Below are 22,101 nucleotides of genomic sequence, written 5' to 3'. Positions count from 1 at the left end.
TTTTTTTTCAAATGCCTTAAAAAATATAATTACATTATTTTCATATCTAAGTATACTTCAAAATATACTGCCTTTTAAAAGTGCTTTAAAAATACTGTTAAGATTATTCTCCGTGTAGACTTTAAAATAAACTTTAGTTTTAGTTTGGTAACCATCATTTTCATTTGGATAACTCTAACTTCAGTAGTAAGCCCACTACTGAAATAATTTTTCTCAAATTAATTCCTCCTATTAATGAATAAAGTACAAACAGCTCTAATTCATCATTATCTTTTAGGCTAAGAAGATACTTCTATTCATCAAAAACTAGCTTGAGCTTTCACGATGTAGAACTGTTGTGACATCAGCATATTCTGGATTGGCTCAAGCTACTGCATCAAAATAATTCTTTTTTTTTTTTTTTGCGGTATGCGGGCCTCTCACTGTTGTGGCCTCTCCCGTCGCGGAGCACAGGCTCCGGACGCGCAGGCTCAGCGGCCACGGCTCACGGGCCCAGCCGCTCCGCAGCACGTGGGATCTTCCCAGACCGGGGCACGAACCCGCGTCCCCTGCATTGGCAGGCGGACTCTCAACCACTGCGCCACCAGGGAGGCCCGCATCAAAATGATTCTGAAGTACTATGTCAACAACAAAAATGGTACTGGACATGACCTTGAGCATGGCAGCAAAGAAAAATAAAAGCTTTAAAACAGTCACAGTTTAAATTTGCATGACAGATACTATAAGGAGAGCATTCAGCACTGGGGGAAGGCAGATATCTGAGAGCTCAAATTTTGACAAAAATCAGTTTTAACTCAAGAGGTATAGCTGTTTTTAAAAGTGCAAATGATCAATCCTTGCAATGTTCATCAAACAGGAATAGTCAGCCAGTTGGCGATCCATGTTCATAGGTCATAATTCACACACACAGATTCAAAGTTTTATCTAAGATCAGAGATTTATTAAGCCACAAAATTTTATGGCAGAAAGGGACCTCAGAGAATTATTACGTCTACCTCATCATTTCAGAGGAAAGAAAAGGGGAACTCGAAGTTTAAATTACTCAGTTAAGTCAAACAAAACTTAAGAACCCAGGTCTCCTCACTCCAAGTCTGTGCTCTCTACCAGGCCCTGCAGTTGCCCCCGGGGCTGATGGCCAAGTCGGGGACAACCCAACTTCCCCTCAGCGAAAAGTCTGGTGGAGAAGCCTCCCTGGAAACAGCAGACTCCAGCCTCACAACTCCATTCATACTCTTCCCAGGCCTTGAGTCGGAGGCAGTTCTGGCCTGGGATGAGGAAGGCAGTGTCTGACACAGCTGTGCCTGCCTTACGGCCCAACAGTCCAAGCCAATGTTTCAGTAAAGTCTTTGTTGCCATGAAGCCAAAAGGAAACTGAGATGGAAGATGAACCCTTCTCAAGATAGGCTGGGCTTACGCCCAGACTCTACAGAGAAAAGTTTTCTCCCCATCATGACAGGGAGTGTGTTCCCCCTCATGTGTGGCAGTGAGAGAACCGGAATTCAATGGTCTGATTCTTCCCAGTCCCTAATTACATCTGATAGTAAAGTGGGGACTTGGTGAGGCACATGCGTTCTTTCAGGCCCCTGGGGACAAGTTCCTGATCTTACAGTTTATTGTGACTGGTAAATAAGATGAATTCTTAGCTGGTTCCATCTTTTAATTTTTTTTTTTAAGTGAGAAAAGAAGGTTTAGCAAAAGGAGATTTAATGAACAAAAAATGATCATGAGGACAACTTTCAATTAAAAAGTAAAGCTTTCAGAGAGCTGGTTAAGTATGCCAGTGTATGGGGGCAACTTTCTATTAATAAAAGTGGATCAGGCCAAAGCCAGCAATATCAAACACCCAACATAATTTGGGCCAGATATAAAATAAATCCTGCTTAAAGTAAATGAGCACTGTAGCATTGATGTGTGTTTATAAATAAAATTATTATTAATCGGCACTAAGCCAACACAGTAATTTAAACCTAGCAAAAAGGCAACGGACGGAAATATGGATGGGGTGGCGGAGGCCAATACGTGCTTAAGGCAAGGAGTTCAGTTATATTCCTGAACAGGTCTCCGTCACAGATCACTGACCACCTTAATTCTACACTAACCAATCTTTGTTAAATACTGTTTGCAATCTGTTGGTCTCACCTGGTAACTGTCCAGCCCTCTCTGGAGCTTGGTGGACCTGGCGGTCACGCAGCCAATGGAGATGGACAAGATAGCTTCGACCATGAGTGGCAGTGTCCCAGAACGCTGGACAGGCTTCACTGTGACTTGCACTCTCCGGGAATGACCCTGCAGGGGCGGGGGTGTGATGCGGAAATGGGGGCCAGGAATGGGGATGGGGAGGGATGGATGGGGGAAGAGGATCAAGGAAGGGGAAAGAATTAGGGAACAGAGAGGCAAATAACTAGAAAATTCCAGAAACTGTAAGAGTGGGACAGAGAGAAAACACAAAACAAGCAAAGACAAACCTAGTACCTGTCTGAGTTGAAAGACACCCCCTGTGTTGACATCTTTTGCCTGGTGAAGCTCCACAGCGGCATACTCCCCCAGCTCATTCAGCTCTAGTATGGAGATCCACATCTCTATTCTGCGAGTAACCTCGTTCCACCTGCAGAAACACGTTCCAACCAACGACCATGTCACTGTCCGGGACATTATTAGCAACAGGAAGAAGGCCCCAGTCCCTGAGCACTTACTATCCGTGAGGCACTGTGCTATGTGTGTCACATAGATTATTTTCTTGTTTAACACTCAACACAATCCTGTGGTATGGGTTCTTTTCATTTATTTTATTGATATATACCTTATATGCAGTGAACTGTCCCGATCTCAGGCGTAGACTTGGAGGGATGGTGACAAATGCATACACCTGTGCATACACCTGTGCATACACCCGCCATCACCACAGCAGGTCTGCTCAGGCCCCTTCCCACTCAATCCCCACACCACCTGCAGCAGCTGTGTAACCTCACAGACTAGTTTTACCTGCTCTAGAATTTCATAGAGATGGAATCATGCGGTAGTGTACTCTTCTAGGTCTGGCTCCTTTGATTAAGAACAATGTTTGTGAGATTCATACACAATATGGAAGAGTGGGACAGAGTCCTTTTTTATTGTTGAGTAATATTCTATTATATGACTAATAACGCAATTTGTTTATCAAACATTCTCACACTGCAGGACATCGGGTTGTTTACAGTTTGGGGGATATCATGAATAGAACTGCCATAAACATTCATGTACCAGGCTGCTTATGGACTTATGTTTTCATTTTTCTTGGGTAAATACCTAGGAGTGGGATTGCTGGGTCACGGAAGAGGCAAATGGTCAACTTTAAAAGAAGATACCCTTCTGTTTTCTTCTATAAGCTTTATAGTTTTATCTTTTACATTTAAAGTCATGCTCCATCTCAAATTAAGTGTTGTGTCTCCTGTGAATTAAGATCAAGGTTGTTTTCTTCCATAAAGGTACACAGATGTTTCAGTCTCATTTGTTGAAAAGACTTTCCTTTCCCCATCGAATTTTTCCAGGGCCTGGTAGTTCCTTTCACCATTCCCATTCACAAAGGAGGAAACAGGCTCAGAGAGTCCTTGTTCTTCAACCACTGTCCAAGGGTGAGCCTTGACCCTGCGTCTAAAGCCCTCAGCCAAGCACAAACCTGTCATGCAACGTTCTTGTCTTAGCATGAAGGGAATCGACTTCCCAGACAGAGCTGCCGTTCCCGGTGCACCGGTGGCCCCACACTTCGATGGCCAATGCTCCATCTGAAATGAACTCCAGGAATTCTTCCGTTACACTCACCACGTAGTCCTGGGATACGCGGGGGAGAGGAAAGGGTGACAGGAGTTAGGCAGAAAGGAATCTGTGAAATTTCCTTTTTAACTTTCAGCTGTATACAGAGTCATTTCAGAGCACACTAGCCTGATCCCAACCTTAAAACCATTGCTGCTGTTTCACAGAAAACCGCAAAGAAACCAGAATATTAGATGGGAAGTGATATTCTGAGGTAAGTTAACTGAACTCCTTTTTTTTTTTTTTTTTTGCGGTGTGTGGGCCTCTCACTGTTGTGGCCTCCCCCGTTGCGGAGCACAGGCTCCAGACGTGCAGGCTCAGCGGCCGTGGCTCACGGGCCCAGCCGCTCCGCGGCATGTGGGATCTTCCCGGACCGGGGCACGAACCCGTGTCCCCTGCATCGGCAGGTGGACTCTCAACCACTGCGCCACCAGGGAAGCCCTGAACTCCTTTCTTTAATAAATGAGGACACTGAGGAAAGCAGCAGCCCCACATCGCACTGCTTGTTGGCTGCAGAGCTAAATCTGTCCTCCCTTCCTCCTGGTTCACTCTCTTTTCCCTGGGACCACTCTGACTTTCAGACAGAAAAGACCAATCAGCACAGCAAAAAAAAAAAAAAAAAAAGGAACTTCTGATTGTTCCTTGCTATGGCTTAGAAGATCAAAACAGAATTAAATTTTATACGATTATCTCCAAGATTCTGCACTCTTACTCTTAAACCCTCCCACTCCAACTGTTTGTTGTGAAATACAAACAGATGAGCATGAGGAAACGGGTGCTGAATAGACGGAGCAGTGAGGCATCACCTGGAACAAAGCAGCAGGCGAGGAACCATGTGGACTTCCTTCCCATTAGTGGAATCTCAGGTGACTCTAATTTCTCGAAAGGGCTGCGCTGTATTGGTTTAACCTTATACTACCTAACTTCTTATTTTATTTGGAGACAGAGCCAGAATTTTAAAAGGAAAATAAACTTCACGACCAATTAGCACAAACTACGCATTTTAGAGGTTAAAAAAAACCCTAAAAAGACCCCAAGGTTGGGCTTCCCTGGTGGCGCAGTGGTTGAGAGTCCACCTGCCGATGCAGGGGACGCGGGTTCGTGCCCCGGTCCGGGAAGATCCCACATGTCGCGGAGTGGCTGGGCCCGTGAGCCATGGCCGCTAAGCCTGTGCGTCCGGAGCCTGTGCTCCGCAACGGGAGAGGCCACAGCAGTGAGAGGCCCGCGTACCGCACAAAAAAAACCACCAAAAACCCAAGGTCACACAGCGAGTCCAAAGCCTCTGAGACTAGCATCTATTAAACCAGTTGTTAACTAGGATGTACTTAAAATCCAGGTTTCATCCTTCTAAATAAGCAGCTTTTTGGATCCAAAGAAAGATGGGGAATATTTAAAAGAGTATTCAGAGAACCATAACGACAACAACAACAACAAAAGATTAATAAAGAATTAAGAAACAGACTTGGTGAATACAGGTAAAAATAAAAAGTGGGCTATTCTCATCAAAATAAAGACTTGACAGGGGACTTCCCTGGCAGTCCTGTGGTTAAGACTTCACCCTCCAATGCAGGGGGTGCGGGTCCAATCCCTGGTCGGGGAGCTAAGATCCCACATGCCTTGGGGCCAAAAAACCAAAACATAAAACAGAAGCAATATTGTAATAAATTCAATAAAGACTTTAAGAATGGTCCACATCAAAAAAGATCTTTAAAAAACAAATAAATAAAAACTTGACAGGGACTTCCCCAGTGGCACAGTGGATAAGACTCCATGCTCCCAATGCAGGGGGCCTGGGTTCGATCCCTGGTCAGGGAACTCGACCCCACATGCATGCCACTACTAAGGAGCCTGTGTGCCGCAACTAAGAAGCCCGCCTACCACAACTAAGACCTGGTGCAACCAAATAAATAAATATCTTAAAAAAAGAGAAATCTAGCCTTTCAAAAAAAAACCTTGACAGACTTTACATATGGGAAATTTTATAGGTGGTGATATGGATTTGTCTTCTAACTGTAGAACCAGAAAGAATAGGCACCATTTCGAAAAGAAGGGGTCTTGAATATCTATTGAGAATTGCCCAAAGAAAAACAAAATTACACAGAGGCTAGAGTCTGGCTGTCAGAAATGACTGGTTGGCAGTCTGATATGAAAGACAGGAAGAGTAGCTGATGTCACAAAATAGGTCCAACCAATATTCACCAAATATTTGCCTCTCTCATTTTGTATGATCTTTAAAAGCTCATACGGGACTTTAGAATGCTATGCTTAGAATTCAAAAGAATGAAAGATATCTACAGCAACTTATATGGTTAGATGCTCACGTATATTAAAATAATAAAAGGCAATTCTGCAATCTGTAAAATGTGATCACATTTTTGTAAAAAACTTTTTAAAGTTATGCATGCGTGACGGTAAGAGTGTGTATCTCTGGCCATTTATGTGTATGAACATATGTTTGCACACACATAATATGCAGCAAATTGTCACTGGTCATCACAGATTTCAGGTAGAGGTCTTTCAGAGTTTTTTATTTTATTTATTTATTTATTTTAAATTTTATTTATTTTTTGGCTGCATTGGGTCTTCGTTGCTGCGTGTGGGCTTTCTCTAGTTGCGGTGAGTGGGGGATACTCTTCATTGTGGTGCCTGGGGTTCTTATTGCAGTGGCTTCTCTTGTTGCAGAGCACGGGCTCCAGGTGCATGGGCTTCAGTAGTTGTGGCGTGTGGGCTCAGTAGTTGTGGCACACGGGCTTAGTTGCTCCACAGCATGTGGGATCTTCCTGGATCAGGGCTCGAACCCATGTCCCCGGCATTAGCAGGCAGATTCTTAACCACTGTGCCACTAGGGAAGTCCCCAGATTTTATTTTAAACACTTTCAAACGATCTGAATTTGTATTAAAGTACGTTTTGAGGTTAAAAAGCTCAATAAACCTATTATGTTTATGAAACATTCATATGGGAAAAAACTCTAAGTTACAAGTAGACTTTTGAACTGAGCCGTGGCCGGTTGTCTCCCAAGTAGCTCATTTTGTAATGGCATTTGTACCTTACAGTGAGAGAAGGTCACAGTATACTGGGCATCCTTGGACTGTGGGGAAGGCACCTCTGGGTCCACTACTGGGGCAGCCACTGTGGATTCACACTGGTCCCAGAATGTGTATTGACAGAAGACGAAATTTGAGAGGTTTAAGGGCAGCCCAGTTGCCTCTTTAATTTTTACCTGGAGAGAGAAAAAAAATGCAAATATAACTCTCATAAAGAAAACAAACTATGCATTCTTTTCATATCCAGCTACCTCAAATGTAAGAGTGGGTGATGAAATAAATAAATCAGTCATCCATTTGACAACTGAAAATATTTCATTAAGGGTTACCTACTTGTAATGAAATGTGTACCACAGCTCCATGACTACAGTGTGTGAGCATGGTGACAAACGCACACACCCCTCTCAAACTTTCCTAATGACCGAGTTTCTGACACAGCTGTGACCTTTACTAGAAAAGCATGATTCACTAAACAATATGCACTCCTTGCATGCCACATACACAGACTTCTGAAATTTCATACAACTGTCATCAGAAAGTGTGCTGCACTTCCGGGAAAAGTACTGTCTGTTATTGTATTTATTGACAGAAAGTTTAACTTTTACCATCTTCTATGAAAAACTCCTAAGATTTTCCATAAAATTGTTTTGAATTGAAAAGGGCATTTATCTGAGCCTTCCCAGCCCTGCCCTCTCACCCGGCATGTCAGTTTTTTGACTCGGTGAATGATTTCCCCGCTGCTGTCTACGACTTCAAGACTCCCGCTTTCACTGGAGTTCTCCGAGGAGTCATCCTCCACCACGCGTTCCGGGACGGCGCCTGTAACTCGCATCACTTCCACATGGAGACGCCCGGCAACCTGGGTCAAGGAACCAGAGTGCCGTGGGGTTAAAAGACATCCCGTGGACAATACTGACCTGAGGTGGAAAGCATGCTACAACATCTCCGGCGAGCAGCTCCACTGTTATTGCTGGGCCACCTCCAGCAACGGGAAGCTCTCAGTACTTCCAGAGCCAGCCCACTCCATCGCCTGCCCTGTAATCACCCTGCCTTACTTTGAGCCAAATTTGCCTTTGTACCTTGCCTCCTGGAGTCATTTTCATTCTTACCCGTCTTCTACAGGATAGCCCATGAACAGCACGAAGGCAGCTATCACATTCTACCTGGAGTTATCTGTTTCCCTCGTTCACATATTCATTCATTTACTCATTTGATCAAATACCTGGCATCATGGGAACACCACGATAAAAAGACACAGGCTCTGCTGTCTGGGGACTCACAGTCAAGTGGGGAAAGACACAGAATTAAAAACGCAGTGTAGGGGGCTTCCCTGGTGGCGCAGTGGTTAAGAATCTGCCTGCCAATGCAAGGGACACGGGTTCGAGCCCTGGTCCAGGAAGATCCCACATGCCGCGGAGCAACTAAGCCCGTGTGCCACGACTACTGAGCCTGTGCTCTAGAGCCCGTGAGCCACAACTACTGAGCCCGTGTGCTGCAACTACTGAAGCCCACGTGCTCTAGGGCCCGTGCTCTGCAACAAGAGAAGCCACCGCAATGAGAAGCCCACGCACCGCAATGAAGTGTAGCTCCGTGCGCAGCAACAAAGACCCAAAGCAGCCAATAAATAAATAAATAAACAAACAAATAAGTAAATAAAAACCCAGTGTAAACTAGCTGCTCTAATAGAGATACGTGCAGGTTGTTAGGAGATAAATTTATCCACTCAACAAATATTTACTGAGAGTCGAGTGTGTGCCGGGAACTGTACTAAGTGCTGTGTTTACAACAGTAAACCAAACAGTCATGGCCACTGGGCTCATGGAGCCTCTCCCTTACCCTCTTGGGAGCAGAGAATGAGAATGGAAGTGACCCTAGGGCTGGGAGAAGGGTGAGGGGGTGAGACCTACTCCAGGAGGAGCGACAAAGTCACCAAGTTATAAGGAAATAGTTTCTTTGAGACTGTTTTTCTAAAAAAAAAAAAAGGGGGGGCGGGGGAACTTAAGTTTCCAGATTATCCTGGTGGTTCTCTGCACCGGTGCTAGTTTAGCAGTGTCTCTCTTATGGCTGGTTTCACAGAACTGATTTAAGGACAGGAATGACCCTGACCTTTGCATTCTCAGAGTGTGGTAACTGGCCAAGTTTTCTTTGGCAACACAGTTTTAGGTCGTAATGAACGGACTTGTGAAGGGGACACATGCTCTGGCACTGCTGTGTCATCTTACATAGTGAGGCTTATTTTTAAAGGTAGCTCAGATCTAACTTCCACAGAGCAATTGGCCCTGACACCCAGGACCTGAGAGAAATTAGTTGACGGTGTTTGACAAGTGAGACAAATATGGAGGAAGGAGCAAGAGAAGGGAAGAAAGGAAATATGAGAAAACGTTAGAAGACAGTGGCTCTTAAGCTTTTTTTCCCCAACGTTTTTTGAGACCCTAATACATTTTTAGTATAATTTCAGGGGATTAACGAAATACTCAAAGCCCACATGAACCCTAGCTTAAGAAACCCTGACTAGGGACTCAGCCACTAGATCTCTTTGCCATAGGAGTTGTGCCCATTTTTAACACGGGAAAAAGCAACTTAGCCCACTATTTTCCTAGAGCATAATGTCCACAGGTGGGTTACTACATGTGGAATGTGAGCTGTGCACTTACACATCACAACTGGGAATCTAGGGTCTATTTTCTGGGTTCCCTTTGGGCAGAATGGCACCCTATTCTTAGTCTGTTCTAAGAATCACAAAAAATAACTTAGTATTTCCAAGTTTGCATGTTATTGAAGGATAAGCTAGGAAATAAGGATGTTACTAAATTTAAAATGAAAACATCAGTTGATGAAGTGGATAATATAAAAAAGTTTGAACTTGAACGTTTTCTGAAATGTTTCAGGCTGACAGAAGGCCAATATAATGAAATAAATGAAATATGGGGGCATTTTTTTTAAAAAGAGGAGGTAACAGTGGGATGCTTAAGCTTGTTTTCTTTGAATATTTTAGAATTTCAAAATAATCCTCCCAAGTTGTATGTTGTAAAGACCACTTAGGGCCAGGAAGGAGTTAAAAGTGTACTACAGAGGTGAGAGATTCAAAGAGAAATCAATATGGGGCACAGAGCTGAATCTGGTTTCCAAAAGCTTTCGAATTTGATTAAAACAAAGAAAATACTTGTGAACCACAAATAAAAAACATGTTCTAATAATCTTTTAAAACCATGCCTTAATTTTGATAGTTTCTTTTGATATTAGTAGAGAAAGAAGAATGTGATCCTGATGCTTCACCCTAGTTTCTTGATCCACCTCAAGAACAGAGCTTAAATCGAACTAAAAAATAAAAAATGAACTTGAGCTCGGTGCTTTGTGATGACCTAGAGGGGTGGGATAGGGAGGGTGGGAGGGAGGCTCAGGAAGGAGGGGATATTGGTGGTACATCTATACATATAGCTGATTCACTTCGTTGTACAGCAGAAATTAACACAACATTGTAAAGCAATTATACTCCAATAAAGATGGAAAAAAAAAAAAAAACTTGAACCATGGCCATTTTCTCAGAGGCTGGCTTGTCCTTACCTCCCCCTGCTGGCTGATGATAGGAACTGCATACAGAAGTTTCACATCACAGAACAGACACTCCAAGAACACATTAGCCACGCCAATTAGGTTGTGATTCTCTTGGGCTTCATAGAAAGGGTCACCTCGTTTCCCGTAGAGTCGCTTTGTCTGAATGGTAGGAGAGGCGGGGGGGGAAGGCGAGTAGGAAACAAAACATCAACTTAAACAATACTATTTAAAACCAGTATTTTTAAATGTTTTAAAAAGAAAGCACTGGGCTTCCCTGGTGGCACAGTGGTTGGGAGTCCGCCTGCCAATGCAGGGGACGCGGGTTCACGCCCTGGTCTGGGTGGATCCCACATGCCGCGGAGCGACTGGGCTGGTGAGCCAGGATTACTGAGCCTGCGCGTCTGGAGCCTGTGCTCCGCAATGAGAGGCCGCGGTAGTGAGAGGCCCGCGCACCGCGATGAAGAGTGGTCCCCGTTTGCCACAACTAAAGAAAGCCCTCGCACAGAAACGAAGACTCAACACAGCCATAAATAAATAAATTAAAAAAAAAAGCACTTATCTAAATAAATTAAAAAGAAGTAAAAATAGAATCATGTCACACGAATAAAACAGAACTATCCCACGGGAGGGGCTTGTTAAGTGACATAAGGGCGGGGAGAGCTCTTCTTTGGTTAAAGCCCCACCTATCACACCCCGTCCTCCCTATCACACCCCACCGGCAAGGTTTCATTCCCTGTGCTTTGCCTCATTTCCTTCACCGAATCTTTTTTTCCATTACTGATGTAGAAAAAATGGATCACGCTTTCTAGAATTACTCTTAGCATCTACCTAGCCATGAACACAGCTAGGGGAGCACGAACACATGCTAATGAATACAAAATCCACACTGGCTCCATTTAAGCTGATTGTTAACAGCATTGACGAAACAGCACAAGTTCACTTTGTCCTACTTCACTTCACTTGAAATGTAGTAGCAACCCAATAAGAACATGCTATGTGTTCTCTTCATTTAGTTCCTATCTGTGTGGGGATCACATGTTTTATGACCGATCCAACTGATCCTCTCAAGGTCACTTTCACTTTACATTTCTAATATAAACGTCCCAAGTAGCACGACAGATATTCACTGACGCACATATGTGTGTTCTGACGATTAAATCACTTATATTCTTGTCCTTTTAGCACAACCAAAGCTCCTTTACACTTTGTCCCTCTTACCTCAGGAACCTTCTCCTTCCATTCTTGATAAAGGTCTCGCATATCGATTAATTTATTCTCCAGCTTCTCGATGGTCCACACTTGGGTGCTCTTTCCTTTCCTCCTCACTTGAATAGCTGGCTCGCTCACTATGGCTCCTCTCTGCAGAATGAAGGAAAACAAAAACAGAAAACAAACATAACGCATCTTGTTACAACTCTTTTGGATTGTTGAAGCAATATGTATTATCATAAAGTAGAAAGTTTGAAAAGGAAAAACACATCATCTATACAAAAGAAGATGAAACCCTACCACCTAGGGAGTGTTCTGGTTTATTTTCAACCTTCTTTGTATACCCATGCACACACAGTTTATTTTTATCACAGTCAGAACCAAACAAATATACAAATTTCCTATCCCAATTCTCTCTCCACAGTTCACCTTCTTGTGTGGTTAAATATTCTTCATAAACATGATTTTTCATAGCAACACAGCCATCCATTATAGGGATGTACCACTCACTTGACTAATTATTCTCTTGGTCAACATCATGGCTGCTTCAAATTTTTGCTATTACACAGGCCACTGTGATAAGTGTCCTGGTACAAAAGCACATAAATGTTTATGAACACGTCTATAAGTACAGATTTAGAATAAATTTCTCAAAGGAGAACTACTTGGTCAAAAGACTAAAATGCAAGAAGACTGACGAGATACTCTCTGACTCGTTTCTAGCTCGCTTGCTGGAGGGAAAAATGAATGGATGAAAAATTATTTCTTCCAAAGTTTCTCCTTAAATGAAAATTTCAAGTTGATCAGACAGGAAACTTCCCAATGGCTGCAAAGAATCCTGCTGTGTATGAAAAACAGGTATCATATGAGTCTTCCTTTCTCGAAGAATTCACTCTCAGAATGGTACTATCACAAAATATACACACATTCCCCCATTTCAGGAGGCATTTATATGAAAGAGAAAACCAGGAGGAATTACTTACATATATTTCTAGTTTCAATGTTTTATTTATTTATTTATTCATTCATTCATTCATTCATTTTTTGGCCATACCAGCGGCTTGTAGGATCTTAGTTCCCCAAACAAAGATTGAACCCGGGACCACAGCAGTGAAAGCACCGAGTCCTAACCATTAGACTACCAGGGAATTCCCCATTTTCACTGTTTTAAAGAAATAATTTATATTAGCAAGGCTTTTAGCCCCCCAAATTCTCATATTCCGATCATAAAATACCCAAAGGCATATATACCCAAGATCTCTAAAGGATGTCTTAAAAAGAACAGACCGTCCGGCTCACGTCAGGGTCTCCTCACGGATGTTCTGTGGATGCCAGGTTTACGTTCCACTTACAGTATCTACTGTTGTACCTCTCGCTCTCATCTTCTTTGAGAACATTCTTACCTTTCTATTGGCACTGAGGTTTGCAGCAGGGATCTGCAGAGTCACCTGGTAGTCGGTGAGTCTGCTCATCTCCTCGGCTAAGAAGTTAGCCTCCCTCACCAAGGTGTTAGCTTTGACCAGCTGCTCCCGCAGTTTTGCCAGGCTTTGGCGGAAGAGTTCATCCCTGTGGCACAGCAGAAAAGGACATGAGAATGTCCAAAAGAAAACGGCAGTCCCGTTTCCAAGTGAGTCATGTTGTTAGGAAGTAGTAGAAAACCTCTCTCAAACAACTGTTTTTCAAGCTATTTTTGCCAATTCACCTCTTATCCTCCTCTCTTCCCACCAGGTTTCCGTGAGCTCTCCACTGGTAACCACAGATGAAGAGCAAACATGTGGGGTGACTTAACTTCAAACCATGTTTTAAATTATATAACATTTGAAAACAACTAGATTTTGATATGGTAATGCACACGTACACACAAAACCCAATAAAGCAATCCTTTAGGAAAAAGAAATGATTACGACTTCTGTGTGCTTTGGGGTGGGCGAGATCTGGAGCCAGTAAGGAGAAAGTGTTTTACGTGATTTCTTCAGTTGGTAAAAGGTGAGAAGTAGGGACTTCTGTGGCAGCAGAAATTCGTTTCTCAACTCTACACAATAGCACTTCCTGATAAAAGCTTCTCTAACAGCCTAACTGGGTCCGAACCCTATTATATGTTTTCCCAGCCCCACATCTTTTGCCTCAGTAGCCTTCATCATAGTTACAATTTTTCATTTATTTGTGTAATTATTTGACCAATAATGTCCGTCTCCTCTACGAAGCTGTAAGCACCCCCAGGGCAGGGACCATGGCTTTTTTGCTTGTCACTACACCTAAAGTGCATGGTCCATCATAGGATATGCGAAAATTACCCACTGAATGAGATAAAGGGTACAGCTGACCCTTGAACAACATGGGTTTGAACTGCGCAGGCCCACGGAGATACAGATTTTTTTCACTGTAATCCATGGTTGGTTGAATCTGTGGATGTGGAATGCAGATATCAAGAACCTACTGTAAAGTTATACTCGGATTTTCGACTGCTTGGAGTGTCAGCACGTGCTAAACGCTCAAGACACGTCAGGCGCCATTATTTTTATTACAACACAGGATAATGGGCTATCAACAGACCCGGGTTCAAACCCTGGCCTTTTCATTTACTTAATGGGTGAGTGAGGGAAGGTATTTAAAATGATTGTCCAAGCTACAAGACAGAAAGAATAGTTCCCACGGCTTGGTGCCACTGGGAGCATTAAATAAAATAAGCAGCATTCCTAGACTGTGGTAAGACCACAACAGAACTCAGCAATACTTATTGTGGTTGTTTTTGTTACCGTTTCCTCCACCACTACCTCAGTTCTGATATAAATGAAGTCACAAGGTAAAAAAAATTCACATTTAGTAGATTTCTTAACATTAAAATTGTATTTAAATGGGTTCCAACATAAGAGAAATAAAAAACAAGAAATGGTTTTATGCTGAAGAACTATTCAAATGTTCTCTACTTTAAGACCAGACCGTGGCATTCTAACTTGGGACCGTTTTTATTAAAGGGTAAGGGGGCAGGTGTAATCTTTAACAACTAACATCACAGTAAACATACTTAGGATAAATAATATCTCTGAAAGGAAAGGCAAGTGCTAACAATCCAGACACGGGAGTAAGATTTCCCTCTTTGCCAGGTCTGTCCCGCTTTGACGTGCCTCACAACCGCCTCGCCCAGGACCCCGAGGCCTTGACTCTGGGCCCCTCCACCCCCATTCCCCTTCGTACCTCTCCTCTGCCCACTGGGTCACTTTCTGCTGAGCTGTCTGGCTGCTATAGGCCAGGCGGTCAGGGCCGCTGCTCTGGGGCCGCCTCTCCGGGGACAGCTGCTGGCGGAGCTGCTCCAGTTCGCGCTCGTACATGAGCCGCTGCTCCTCAAGGGCGCTCCTCTTTTCTTCCAGATACTGTTTCTCCAGGACCTGAACCACATTTTGAACTGGGTCTGGTGAGCCAAGAGACAAGGCGAGGTGCCTTCAGCGGTGGCTACAACAGGGAGCCCGTGGGTGTTCCTTAGGGCGAAAACCATCCCCGCCCCCAGAATCAAGCCTTTCAATGTGCTGCCTGTGAGCGGCCCGAGAGGCCCGGTGGGATGAAATTCTCTCCACTTCCTTTTCCTTAACATTTTAGATCAATGCCCTGGGGGGAAACATTCCCCACGTCTACTATGTGACTTTCTTCAATTTGATGAGCTCATCCTAATGTTTAGATAGACTACTCAATTGCGAAAAGCAGATGACAGGGGAAAGGGGGTTGGGATTCTATCCACCGAGAAGAAAAACTCAATGAAAGCTAAGACAACTTCAAAGACAGAGCCACATGAGATTTCATTTTTCTGATAGTCACTTTTTAACGCTCTTCTAGCATTGGTTTCAGCACATGGCAAAGGGTCTGTATTTCTGATTTTAGCCACAAATTTATTACTTCTGAATTTCTCTAATGTGAGAGGAAAATTACAGATCACAGCATGTGTTTGAAAACACTGATTGAGTATATGGTCTGGCAATTTCTCAGGTGTTAATAGTCAAGAAAGCAATTCACTTGCAACTATTTCTGATTTTTTGCATTTGCAGATTGAGAGATCACCAACACACAGGTGGGTGAACAGGTATTAGAAATACTAATGGGTCTTGTTGAAAGGGGCCACGACTGTGACGAGTGGTGGCTGTGGTGTAGGCAGGACTCGGTCCTAAAGAGCTCATTGGCTATGGCAGGACATTAGCTTGGTAACAACCAATGGCCTGGATGTAATGGAGAAAGATTAAGGAAGGCACTGACCACACGCACAAAAGAGAAAGTCATGCTGTCTCTAGGGAAACAGTATGTTAGACAATCTGGATGGTAAACAAAGAAATCACCATAATGGTAAATATTTCCCTGAAGTACATGGGACCTAGGAGATGTGTTCGTATTCTCAGACTAGCCTGAGATTCACACACTTGCTTATTACTCAGTGCTGCTCGTGTCGTATTTCTATATATTGACTCTCATTTTAATTTCCAGGATAAGAGAAGGAAATTAAGAGGAATTTTTACATCACCTCATGATAGCTATTGACTGACTTTACCAGAAGACCCTACCAATTTGTGAAATCAGCAGGTAAATTTCAGTAGTTTTCTACATGAGAAGAGGAAAAGAAAATAGCATGTTAGCTTTAAAAACAGGGTTAAATAATACAAAACAGAGTAGAAAGTACTTTTAAAAATCACTAGATACACAGAGTATAGATGAGTTGTTTTAAGAAAAATGACAACCACAGCAGCAATAATAATTCTACTGGCTGCTGGCTATATCTCAGGCAGAGGCACTATACGCTTTGCATGCATCATCTCATGAAAACCTTGCAACAAACTTAAGGGTGGATGGTGTTCCCATTTCAAAGATGAGACAAACTGGGACTCAGAAAGGTTAAGTAGCTGACCTAAGATTGCACAACTAATAAGCAGCAGAACTGGGTTCTGAACTCAGATCAGAGCTAATTGTCTGGGGTAGGAAATAAACTTAGTAATAAACTGTACTCTTAGCTCCAATGTTTTCCTCAGAATTAGTACTCTGTTAAAGAGTAGATTTAAAAAAAAAATACTGTTCTTTGCTGATATAAAATTCTCAAATTCATTATTTTTTCAAAGCTGAATACTTTTCTTCATAGAGTCCTGACACAGAGTCCCTGAAATACGTTAACTTGAAAGGCCAATGGAAAATGGACTCTAAAAAAAAACCCTTTTACACAAAGGCAGACCATGGGTGGGTAAGACTTTTTCCACAGAGTGAAAACTGACATACTCCAAAGGATTAGAACTTCTAACGTAGCCCTAGAACTTCTGGGGGGGGCGGGAGAAAAGAATAATATGGTGATCTTTTTTGAGGGAGTTTAAAGAAATCTTACACGTAAGGGCTAGAGAAGAAAAGTTCTCTTGGAATTAAAAAATATACGTATTTCTCAAACAGTATACATATATTTTTTCTCTATTTAGGCTCTGGGTTTAAAAAAGAAAGGACAGGGTCCTCACCAACCATTTTTAGGGCCCTAACTGAGTGTTTATGAATCTTTTCCAGAGAGAGAAAACTGGGAAACACACCAACTTTTTTATAAAATCATATCCTAGGGTTTTTGCTAAAGGACACTGAATAAGATGTTTAATTCTTATTTCTGCTTGTTGGTCAGTGGTAAGTAGAAACACACATGACCCCAGATGGCTGAGGTAGGGGGTTCCATGCCAATGCAGAGGTAATGTGACTGAGGCCTTTTTAAACTGCTTTAGCAGCTGCCACGACACAGCAACCCTACTACTCACCAGGCTTTCTCAGTGGCCACAAATCACCATGCAGATATGCAAGAGAGAGCAACTCAAAGCATCCCTCCCCAAGCCTGCCACAGACCAGCCTGGGAAGCCTTGCCTGGAGACTCTGGGTCTGGCTATGCTACACACAAACCTGGTAGAGGTACAGGGACTGAGGTTTCTTTTTCTCCTCTGATCCCAACACAAGTCTGGAAACACTTTTCTCTTAGACATATTTGATAACACTTTCTTTTCGAATTAATTAACCTCTTTTAAGCCTTTATCACTATACAACATATTCTTAAAAAGGTCATCCTAATCAGCAAGTCACTCTGACTCTATATGGCATAGGACAGAAGCCGAAGATGATCTGGTCTGTTCTCAAACAACCAACCCACTTTACAAGAGAATGTTCACAGTTTCCTTTTTCTCCCTATCTTCTTTCTTCCTCTTGTATGAACTGTTTTAAAACTCAGTTAAGCCTAGAGCCTCAGGCCAAGAAACCAAAGAGGTAAGTGTTTTAGGACGAGAGAAAGGACCCCCTTTCTTTTGGGCATAGTATCCTCTCTTCTTCCTTAGTTTATTCTCTGCCTGGTATGTAACTACGCAATGAGCTCAAACTTCCTTATCTGTCCCGAGAATGGAAAAGAGAGAGGGGTAATGGTGTAGAGGTTGAAGGGAATTTATGTGACCCACAGAATTAGAATTAATTCATATCAAGATGCCCAAGGAACTAAATCAAAGGAAAGTAGATCCTTTGGGGGAAAAAGAGAACCTTTTAATCCCAGATGGAATAAGCTCTATGACCCTTCACCAGCCCCTTAATTGCTCTTTACTTTAGAGCTGCCATTGACTCTGTGAAAACAGTTAAATGTCTGATTCCTATTCTGAAGCCTCAGGAAGAACATATTATGGTCTACAGATACGAGGTTTGCTTTTATTCTTAATTCAAATGAATTGGGAGGCTTCCCTGGTGGCGCAGTGGTTGAGAGTCCACCTGCCGATGCAGGGGACGCGGGTTCGTGCCCCGGTCCGGGAAGATCCCACATGTTGCGGAGCGGCTGGGCCCGTGAGCCATGGCTGCTGAGCCTGCGTGTCCGGAGCCTGTGCTCCGCAATGGGAGAGGCCACAGCAGCGAGAGGCCCACGTACCGCAAAAAAAAAAAAAATGAATTGGGTTTCAGATCATTATTTATTCTAGAGATTTGAAAATCCGTTATTCTAGTCTATTACTGGGATAATGCAGGTGACTATTTACCCAGAAGTACTACGTCCTGAACTGCTGTGCTGTCAACAGAAATAATAGTCGTCAGTATGAGGAGCAATAATACTAGTGACACTTTTGTGCTGTTGGATACACGGGGAAAAGAACAGCCACTGGATTTTAACCACTGGAAGGCAATGGAGTTGGGACATGGGGAGGAAAGGGTCATAATTGAAAAGCGAGCATCCCTCCATCAAGAATTCAGGGCAGGGCTTCCCTGGTGGCGCAGTGGTTGAGAGTCCGCCTGCCGATGCAGGGGACACGGGTTCGTGCCCCGGTCTGGGAAGATCCCACATGCCGCGGAGCGGCTGGGCCCATGAGCCATGGCCGCTGAGCCTGCGCGTCCGGAGCCTGTGCTCCGCAACGGGAGAGGCCACAACAGTGAGAGGCCCGCGTATCGCAAAAAAAAAAAAAAAAAAAAAGAATTCAGGGCACCTCAGGCAGAAAAGGCCAGGCAGAAAACTTCAGCTTCTTCCCCATCATGTCAGTTAGATTTGGCCAAAGCATGTAGCACAAGCACTGACGAGCAGCACTGCTAAACACCAGCCAAGCTCCCTCATGCTAAAGCCAATCAGTTAACCTTCATCCCAGTGCTTGTGGAGGAGCTCCGTCTGAAACCACATGAGAGGGAAGAAAATCTTCAAATAGGACCACCAAGGGGATGACCACCAGGCAGACAGGCTCATAACCGGGAAGCCACCTAGCAGTAGAGGTGAAGGGCGTGAACTCTGTCCGGCCACCAGCATTTCAGCATCATAACAGAGCACATCTGTGTGCCCCATAGCGGAGCTCCATTTATCAGTGGGATTGAGTAAAGCATAAGGAAGGGGAAACATTACTTTTAAATGGATAAAATCAACGCTGGAGAGCAAGGCCTGATCTGGAACACAAACGGATACTCATGTTAACACCATGAGCCAGACCACTGATGATGAACTGCTGTGGCTAAGAAAGCTTGGAGAAATTAACAAATGAGTATTTAGTGAGTGCTAAATACTCACTGGTTATTGAGGGGGGTCATATATATATAAATATTTATATAAATATATTTATATATATAAATATTTAGATATATGTTAAGACGGTAGCAATTGGAGAAAATTAGAAATCTGTGATGTGGGATGATACATGATTAAATGGATACCACCTGGATATGCCACAGAGATGTCTAGAATTCTGTAACCTCATCTGAAGAAATAATCTCTCTTCTGATGGGCATTCCTCCACCTGGAGTTTGGAGCTGCACCCTCCTGTCACACCCTGCATCCACGTGGGCTTTCAAAAAATCACTCCCAGGAGAGACTTGTTGCTCAGCCATGTTATTAAATGACCCATTAATGTGATTCTGATGTCTGAGCATCACTTTGGAATGTCTGTCGAGATTCCTCCCAACTTGGTAAGCAAGTAACAGAGTGGGATGAAGTTTGAGTTCCAACTGTGGTCTTCCCTGTGCTGTGCTGTCAAAAGCCCCAGTAGCTAATGTTAATCCCTAATCTTAATGATGTTCTTTTTCGTTGTTATTCTATACTCTTCAGAGTAATACATTACACTTGTTTTTCCATCTGGCCTTTTCTTCATACTTCATTTTTATAATTAAAAAGAGGGGACTTTGAAGCTAAAAATCCAGAGATAGAGATAAATAAAAAGGTCAAAATCTTTATTCTTGCAACAGAATCCCCAACTTGATACACCAGAGATCAGACTGACAATTCTCTAGCCATGCTCAAATTCTCCTCAGGTTTACTTAAAGAGTAGAGTAAGAAAGTAAATGCCTAAGGGTCTTACCATTACTATTCAGCGTTTTCATGATAACTTCCATCTGTGCAAATTCATAGTTATAGTCTGGTTCCGAGGAAGCCTCACTGGCTGCATCCAGGTCATGCTCTGGGGGGCCCGTTTCTTTTTCAAAGTCTTTCAACCAATCTCGCCGTTTCCTCTTAGGTAAATTAATTCTGTGGGGTTTTTCACCATTAGAGAAAATCAACGTGTTTTACACTCAGATAAGAGAAAAGGTGTATGAGTGAACATACTAGTGAACACAAGCTGTTACCTGAAGAAGTGGTTATTTCCCCACAGGATTCTGTCCCCGTGCCACAGCTGGGTGGTGCTGCACACGAGGGTGCCGTTTACACAGGACCTGAAGGAACACCAGGGGGGCTACATCAGCTGGATGGTAAAGAGCAATAAACCTAGACCCAGGAGCCAAAGAGATAACTGGGGGAACTTTCTCTTAATAGGCATATTCGACTAATACCTAAAGAAGGAATAACAGAATTGTAAACACTATCAAAATACACGATCTAGGCAAAAATGATCAAGGGATGCTGATATCCCTCAAAGACAGACAAGTGGACATGATGTGCTCCTGATGGAGATGGGCAACAATGCCTATGGAACATTCTTGTCCATATTTGAGTTGAACCTGATCAAGCCTCTATATCTAAAACCAATTTAGGAAATAGAGAGGGCAGCGGAAGATGTTAAATGACGCCATGGGACGCAATGAGCAAAATGCTGACTATGGGAAGCAACTAGGTGCCTGCAGCAAATAAAATGCGAGGAAAAAAAAGTGGGGGAGCAAAGGAGGGGGACCCATGGGCTAAAAGAGTCCCAAGGGACATAACAATCAATGACAATGGTTAAATCTTATTTGGAGCCTGATTTCACGAAACAACTGAAAAAGAACCTTTATAAGACAACTAGGGAAATGTGAACACCGCCTCAATGTATGATGAGTAAGGAATTATTGTTTATTATTTTAGGTGTGATGGTATGGAAGCTGTGTTTAAGGATACTGGTCTTTTAGAGATACAAGTGGAGATATTTATGGATGCAAAGTTACAATATCTGGAATATGTTTAAAATAACCCAGAGGGGAGGGAGGAGGTGATGTGGAGAACATACAAATAAAAAATAAAACTGTCTGTGAGCTGTCATTTTTGAAGCTGGATGATGGCTGTACGGAGGCTTGTTATACCATTCTTTCTACTCTTATGTTTGAAATTTCCCATAATAAAAACTCAGGGAAAACATAAAAAGAATACCAGGTTTAAATCCTAAACAGCTCTACCAACCAAATGGTAAAATCAATCAAGGGGAGGGAGGTGAGGGGATGGGTGAAAAAGTTTAAGAGGGATTAAGAGGTACAAACTCCCAGTTATAGTGACATATAGTAACTACAGTGGTGACCATTATGTAATATCAATATGCTGTATACCTGAAACTAATATAATACTGTAAGTCAGTTACACTTCAATAAAAACAAACAATTAGAGGTGGGGAAGAAAATTCTGATAGTCTTTGTTATACTGTATATATTATACCATAATGATGTACATTGTGTCTGTGGGTTTATGTTGGTCTATGTATCCTGGACTTGCCTGAAACAAATCTTGAAGAAGCAACTGTCCAGCGGACGTTTGCAGGTGGTCTTTCAACAGTGCAGCTTTCCTCACATTGTAACTTTGCTACAGCTTACTGGCTATCAAGGGGCTGT

General features: G+C 43.0%; 1 protein-coding gene across 1 annotated transcript in view; it reads right to left on the bottom strand.

The window, feature by feature from the left end:
- Positions 1 to 22,101, bottom strand: part of KIF13A (kinesin family member 13A) — a 213,883-nt gene that overhangs the window by 25,174 nt on the left and 166,608 nt on the right. The window contains 11 exon segments of the mRNA XM_060307207.1: positions 2,140 to 2,286; positions 2,473 to 2,605; positions 3,656 to 3,807; positions 6,837 to 7,010; positions 7,532 to 7,693; positions 10,399 to 10,548; positions 11,608 to 11,748; positions 13,002 to 13,164; positions 14,794 to 15,007; positions 20,391 to 20,557; positions 20,656 to 20,742. Coding sequence (XP_060163190.1) covers positions 2,140 to 2,286; positions 2,473 to 2,605; positions 3,656 to 3,807; positions 6,837 to 7,010; positions 7,532 to 7,693; positions 10,399 to 10,548; positions 11,608 to 11,748; positions 13,002 to 13,164; positions 14,794 to 15,007; positions 20,391 to 20,557; positions 20,656 to 20,742 — 1,690 coding nt within the window.

The sequence above is a fragment of the Globicephala melas genome, chromosome 11, assembly GCF_963455315.2.
Source record: "Globicephala melas chromosome 11, mGloMel1.2, whole genome shotgun sequence".
NCBI lineage: Eukaryota > Metazoa > Chordata > Mammalia > Artiodactyla > Delphinidae > Globicephala > Globicephala melas.
This window is presented reverse-complemented; position numbering and strand designations above follow the sequence as displayed.